Below are 6,923 nucleotides of genomic sequence, written 5' to 3'. Positions count from 1 at the left end.
TCTGAAAATGCATGAGTTGACTAAGGAAAATATTGAAAAGATGAATGAGAAGTATAGAACTTATGGTAGCCAAGGTCGGAAACATATTACTTTTGAAATTGGTGATCTTGTGTGGTTACATTTGCGCAAAGATAGGTTTCCTGATTTGAGAAAGTCTAAATTGCTGCCTCGAGCTGATGGTCCTTTTAAAATTGTGGAAAAGATCAATGATAATGCATATAAGCTTGAGTTGCCTGTAAATTATGGGGTTAGTCCCACATTTAACATTTCAGATTTAAAGCCTTACTTGGGAGAAGAAGATGACATTGTGTCGAGGACGACTCCAATTCAAGAGGGGGAGGATGATGAGGACATCACTCTTTCGGATACACACACACCGAGTATTCCTCCAACAATAGGTCCATTGACACGAGCTCGTGCACGTCAACTAAATCATGAGGTGAGCTCGTTCCTTAGTGTTCGTTTATATTTTGATGAGGATGGGATGCTACTGAATAATTGTGATGTATTGTTACTTAGGAACACGGGAGAAAAACAGCAAGGGCGCCCAAGCCAAGGTGGAGGCCCAATCCAGTTCGAGTCCGTTTTGGAGTCCAGGACCAGTCCGCACTAAAATCATCGCCCAAGACGCATACAGACTCCGTTTTTGACGTTCTACACATGGTTGGAAAGCTAAGGAGATAAGCTTTCCAACGTTACTGGTCCCATGTCCAAATTCTTTCTGAGTCAACGGGAATCGTCGAAATAAGTGGACATCCAGAATCTGTTAGGGTGCTGCGCCACCATCTTTTGGGCCGTTGGGCCGTGTAACGTGTTGGAGTCCATTAGGGACGCATCCAGGGGTCCTTGGCTGACCCTAGCCTTCTATATACAGTAGCCGTCGCCCTAATTAGGGTTGGGTTTTGCTTAGATATTGATCTACACACGAATTGTGAGATTTTTGCTCTTGTTCCGGACCGACTAGGCCGCCGCAAGTGTTTGTGGAACCCCGACTTCGAGTGCTTGAATTCAATTCGCAATATTTCAGATTGCATCTTCTACGTTCTTGCTTGTGTTCTCGGTACGTTTGCAAGGATTGAGCCTTCTTGGCGAGGTCAACCGCGCGACACGGTTGATAACCATCGGAGCTGTGGTGTAGTGATTGCAAGGGAGACGATCTGTTCAGGTCGAAGCCTTTGGATCATCAACGTTGAGTTCTCCACCCACCGACTTATCGCTACCTATCGGAAGATCAAGCCAACATTACTCATCAACCGTGACCCTCACCGGACCTTGTGATAGGTGCGGTGCATGTTGACATGGTCTGGCGTTGGGCGGTCTCGACCAGGAGGGCGAGATCATGCATCCATGGTGCCACAGACGAGCCCTCCGGTACAGGTACCAGTGGGTGGCTGAGGAGGACCCGCGGGGTATGTAGGTTCTGCACTGGCGTCATGGTCTTGTAGTCAAGACGTTGGGCGCGGAGCAGCGATAAGTCGCAAGGTGGGGAGCCCCCAACGTTTGGGCGACATGATGGCCTAGGCGACGATGCCACCGTAGACTATGCCCTGTGTAGGGGCTCCTCAGGACGGCGCTGGGGATGTGGGGCTTGTCTTGAAGAACATGCATGTCCGGCATCAGGTTGGTTTCCCTTTGGGCGTAAAGCCTAGGGTTCACCACTGGCGTTTGAGGCGTGGGGGCCTCCAGCACCTCCTGTTGCATGGTCCTTCATGCAGACTTCATGTTGGGTCTCGGAGCACCCAAACTCTGGCTCGGTGTCCCATGTCTGGAGCACACCGGGTTCATCCGGGTAGTACCCCCAGACGAACACCTCGCGGCGGCCAGGGTCCTCGGAACGGGGCTCAGTGGTTGCCGTGGATTCGGACATGGGTGGCCTGGTCACGTTTTTTCAAACTTGCTGAAACAACAAAACGCGCCCCCCTACCAAGCGGGCCAAATGTCGAGGGTTAATCCCTGACAATGATTCTAGGGTATGCTGGACAGTGGGTGCGTGAACAGTGTTTCAGAAACTGGATGTGTGTGTAGACGGTGAACCCGGGGACACATGGAGTTATATTTGGGCCTCCTAGAGGATAATAGCCCTACATCCTGTGTGTTATGGAGGATCTCAGTTAATTACAGATGATGTTCTAGTTGGTTGCTAGACTTGATCTCCCCTTTCTACAAACGGGGTCCTCATCCCTTTATATAGTAGGGAGGAGGATAACTTACATGTGGGTCCAAACAGAAAACCTCTGCTCATCCTAATATCTAACCCAAACCATCCTTATAGAGGACAAAGTGTGCCCACTTTCTTTGAAGGCTCTGTATATCCTGTCGTTGTGCGCCGCCATGCTAGCCTGCAAAGTCTCACTCTGCAGCATTCAATGCTACAAGACAGGACAATACTCTTCTGCGTCGTCCCTGTCCACTTGCCTTGTCAAGCTGCTGATGACGTTTCATCCGTCGTGTGTCACTGTGCTAGTCTGCAACGTTCCGCTTTGTAAAAATTAATGCTACAGGACGGGACAATGCCCCTCTACGCCATCCATGACTTGCTCCACTGGAGCTGGTGCCTAGGGAAGGAAAACACTTGAGTGGATGTCAATAAATGCGCTTTGGACAGGTTGTATCAAATCTTCCTTGCGACCAGTGGGGCTGGTCGCGGGTTTATGCGATGGCGTAGGGAGACTGGTCGCGTAGGCGTTATACTGGTCGCTGGAGCCATATCCTGGTCATACTATCAACCAATTTTTGGGAAATATACACCTCTATTCGTTAAGTCCTCTGTGGGGCCCGTTAGCCAGGGTACCCCTTTACTCAATACATCGACAATTCCCGATTGTTTGGGCCTGAAAGATTGAGACTATCGGGATTGCTGATTTGACTTGAACTTCTTGGAAGAATATCACTGGGAAGACTCTCCTCCCTCCTGGGGACCCCTCTTATAATCGCCACCTGGGCACTTGTACTCCCATTACGTCTCTGCTGCTTTGCGGTAAACTGAATTTCCAGCTCCATTCCTCTAGCCTCTTCAACGATAGTAAGATAAGTACTGGGTGGATTCCTCCCCATCACCTCTCGATAACGTGCTTTAAGTCCTCAAGAATTTCCTTGCCTTCTCACGCTCATCACATGCCACACTGGGCACGAAACGAACGATATTGCTAAATTCCCGCTCATATTCATCCACCATCTTGCTCCCTTTCTAGATATGGTTCAGCGCATCATTCGTCCTATCTCTAAATGAGAAGGGATAGTACTTGGCCATAAACTGTTTTAGAAAGACCTCCCAGGTGATGTTACCCCAAGCAGGCGTCCACGCCATAATTACTCCATCCCACCAAATGTCCACCTGACCAGGCAGCTGGTGTGGAATGAACTCAGCCTTCTCCTCATGTCATCCGACACCCATTCATGACCTTCTCTACCTTGCGTAGCCAATCAGCAGCATCCGTTGGCGTTCTCGACCCCTCAAAGGTGTCCAATCGCATAGAAATCCATGTTGGGTACGTCATCCTCTAAGCCGCGGGAACCACTAGGGCAGTGTTAGCGACGTCAGCTCTAGCAACAGAGTGATCCACATGAACCTCCCTTTCCTGATCTCCTCCCATCTCCTGTTTTGGTCCCCCAACTTGGCTGGTATGATGCCCAGTGCGACCCCAACCATGGCGAGCAATGAGGCCACCACGGGCCCCTCCACGAGCACCTCCGCGGGCACCTCTACGACCTCTTACTCTTGAAGGCAGAGCTCGAAACAACCTTATGTTAACAAGGGCATGATCAACATAAAGTTATCGTATCAAAAAGGAACACACAATAGAAATAAAATTCTGAGCGAAAACGTAAATGCAATGCTTGCCCATGCAAACCCATTCTACTGTGCACAATGTGTCAAGTTTTAACTCGGTTGAGCCTATGTCAAGTTTTAATAACAATTAGCCTAAGTTAATCATTAACTACTTACCAAGGATCTACTATCGGCTCTGATACCAATTGTAACGTCCCAGATTTCAACAAACCTGGATCGCTATCGACTCTTATCTAAACCTAGCAAGTCCTAAAATTATAAGAAATTTCAGCAGAGTTTTCCCTGTATTTACTGCTTTCTTGGACAACAAAAACGCATTCAACACAGACAGGATATTTATAAACTGAAAGTAGACATAACAGTCTAAAACTAGTACCGAAACAAGTCAAGGACATGATACATTACACCAAAATAGCCACAAAGTTTCTTAACTAACCAACTAGCCAAAACACGACGCTAAGGTATGATTTAAGTGTGATCCTTGCCGCTATGTGATGCTATGCCCCTCTTCCAAACATGCCGCGATCAGAGGTACCTAAAAACCAAATAAATACAAAAGTGAGTAAAAAAACTCAGCAAGTACAGTGAGAAACCAGAAGAACAGACGCATCAATAGTGTCAATAAAGAACGAGAAATAATGAAGTTTCTCTTTTCCTGAAGACAGCAATAAGACAATAGTCCCGTCAGAGACGAACCGATATGAATTTCCTTTTTTCTTGAAAATCAGCAATAAGACTTTAATTTCTGTCTAAGACAGACAGATGTGAATTTCCTTTGAATTTACTAGAAAGTCAAGCAAGTGGGGTCAGCACTCACTCACAAGAATCTAAACATAAGATCCAAATTGCACAGCCAGTATCACCGGGACATGAATGATATGTAAAGGAACAACTGGAATCTTGACATGAACATAATTCATAAAACTTGAACCGAAGGAACTAAGAAAAATACGAACATTGGATAAGCACAATTAAAAGGAATCAATAAAACATCCAATGAGCAAATTGTGCCAAAGCACGGGTTCATCATGCACTTGCCTTAACCTTGAAGATAAACCGGTGACACACCCACGGCACAAGAACTCTCCAAACCTAAAGAATAAAACAACACTCAAAAGCTATTCCAGTATATTCGCGAATCTACTAGATGAATACTGCCACTAATTCCTTGACCCGGAGTCCGAAGAAATGTCTAAAACCTGTTCTGCACTGTTTTGGACATATCTTTTAAACCACTACACCAAACATGGCAAATAAATATATCTGGAGTATCTAAACAAAATTATCTACAACTTTCATCTTGTGCGGAAACTCTAATTCTATCTCTATCACTCCCAGAATTAAAAAGACGATCTGTTGCGCAGGTTTTCGAATCCGGATAACGGTACTGTTTCAGCGATAACTTTCAAACCACTTATCCAAATTGAACGATACCAGCGCCATTGGAAAGATATCAACAAGACGTACAACTTTTGTTTTGGCACCATATTGAAATTCTATAGTATTTAATCCCAAAATTTTGATGAATAAATTAGCATAAATAAAGCATACCAAATCGATCTACCAGTTACGAATTTCGACGGCGAAATCCTCCATCCAAATTAACCCACAACACTCTAGGGACTAATTAGAGGTTAACCTTGTAGTGTGAACCACGAATTTAGAATGAATCCGATGAAATGCCCTGCAAATCCCTTCTTCCTCTCTTTTTCTTTCTTTTTCTTTCTCCTTTCTTTCCTTCCTTTTCTTCCTTGCTTCTTCTCTGTTCCTTGCTTCTCTGTACCGAGGCAGTAGCATGGGAACTCGGCGGCTCCGGCGACGGCAAGCTCCGGTCGGGACGGCTCGGGGCGTAGCAGGAACGACTCGGCGACAGGTGGCTCGGGGTGCGGCCGGGTTGGCAGGGCGGCGGCGTGCATCGGCACGAGCGGAGCAATGGCGGCGGCTCGGTTGATGAGCGGCTGGACGGCCAACACGGGTGACGATGAGCTGTAGCGAGTGGTGACAACAATGGCCAGGGGCACCTGGCGAAGCGGCAGCGGATGGCTAGCGTTAAGGTTTGGGCTGGACTGGGCTCAGGTTCGGTCGGGATCGACGCGAGGCCCTTTTTATACGGCGTCCAGCCGAGTGAGTAGCTGAATCTTTTTTTAACCAATGGTCTAGATTTATTAAGTTCACTACTCAAGATGTTCGAAACGGACGTTTGAATAGCAAAATGGATTCGTTTCGATAAGATCTTCGCATCCGCGGCCTCGGATCATTCATCTGAGCTATGATTCAAAAAACTACTTTTCACCGATTTGCAAACTCACACGGTGAACGTCTCTTCTTTCATAATTTTCGCATTACATTGTTCACGTTACACTTATCTAAACTCGGGGTATTACACCCAGCCTGCTGCATCTCCTCAACACCTCCTCTGCCTTCTCGCAAAGGCCTTCTCTGGCAAAAGCGTTCACCAGCGCAGTGTAGGTGCAGATGGCTTGCACCCGGTCGACTTCATCTCGTTGAAGACTTTTAACGATGACATCGGTGCTTTGCCTGGGAAAAGGATAAGCATGAAGACTACTGTTTCAGAATGCTGCTTGAGACTTGAGTTCATCTGATTCTGCACATTAAGCTACAAAACAAATGCCTGACCTTTCCATATACGTTGATCATCAGGGTGTACGTCTCAGTGTTAGTTCTGCAGCGTTCCTTCTTCATCCTTTGATACACTTCGAACGCCTTTTCGGTACATCTTGCTTTCAGTAGACCATCCAGGTATGCATTGTATGCAGCTGCACCTACAAGAGAGTTCTTGGTACGAGTTCTTTCTTTCGTCCTAATTTGACAAGCATTTTCATCTCACAAACAGAGGAATATAAGGAGGTGCATACTTGGAGGGATCCCATGCTCCTGCATCTCTGAAATCACGCCCTCGGCTCGGTGCAATTGTCCAGAATTGCAGTAAGCGCGCAAGAGAAGAGCATATGTGTCCTCTGTGTTAGGAATTTAGCGGAAGCATCATCAGGATCATCAAATCAAGCACAAGATCAACACACAAGACACGATGTTTTTTAACGAGGTTCGGCCGAGTTACCTATATCCTCGGAGTATGACTACGGGCGCTCCTCCCTAACTGTTTCTGTCTTGC

The 6,923-nt window shown here is 46.8% G+C and overlaps 1 protein-coding gene across 1 annotated transcript; it reads right to left on the bottom strand.

The window, feature by feature from the left end:
* Positions 1-4,673: 4,673 nt before the first annotated feature.
* LOC133887528 (pentatricopeptide repeat-containing protein At2g35130-like) lies at positions 4,674-6,796 on the bottom strand. The gene is made up of 3 exons (XM_062327511.1): positions 6,667-6,796; positions 6,428-6,573; positions 4,674-4,882 (listed from the first exon to the last, which is right to left on the bottom strand). Exons 1-3 carry the CDS (start codon positions 6,689-6,691, stop codon positions 4,817-4,819), a joined length of 237 nt encoding a protein of 78 aa, XP_062183495.1. The 5' UTR covers positions 6,692-6,796; the 3' UTR covers positions 4,674-4,816.
* Between the last annotated feature and the right edge of the window lie 127 nt (positions 6,797-6,923).

Source organism: Phragmites australis, chromosome 12 (genome assembly GCF_958298935.1).
Source record: "Phragmites australis chromosome 12, lpPhrAust1.1, whole genome shotgun sequence".
NCBI lineage: Eukaryota > Viridiplantae > Streptophyta > Magnoliopsida > Poales > Poaceae > Phragmites > Phragmites australis.
This window is presented reverse-complemented; position numbering and strand designations above follow the sequence as displayed.

Coding starts and splice junctions, on each gene's coding strand:
- LOC133887528 (XM_062327511.1), bottom strand. CDS start 6,691: ATGCAGGAGCATGGGATCCCTCCAA. Junction 6,574..6,666: donor GGAGCATGGGATCCCTCCAA/GTATGCACCTCC, acceptor ACTCTCTTGTAG/GTGCAGCTGCATACAATGCA. Junction 4,883..6,427: donor TGATCAACGTATATGGAAAG/GTCAGGCATTTG, acceptor TTTATTCTTTAG/GTTTGGAGAGTTCTTGTGCC.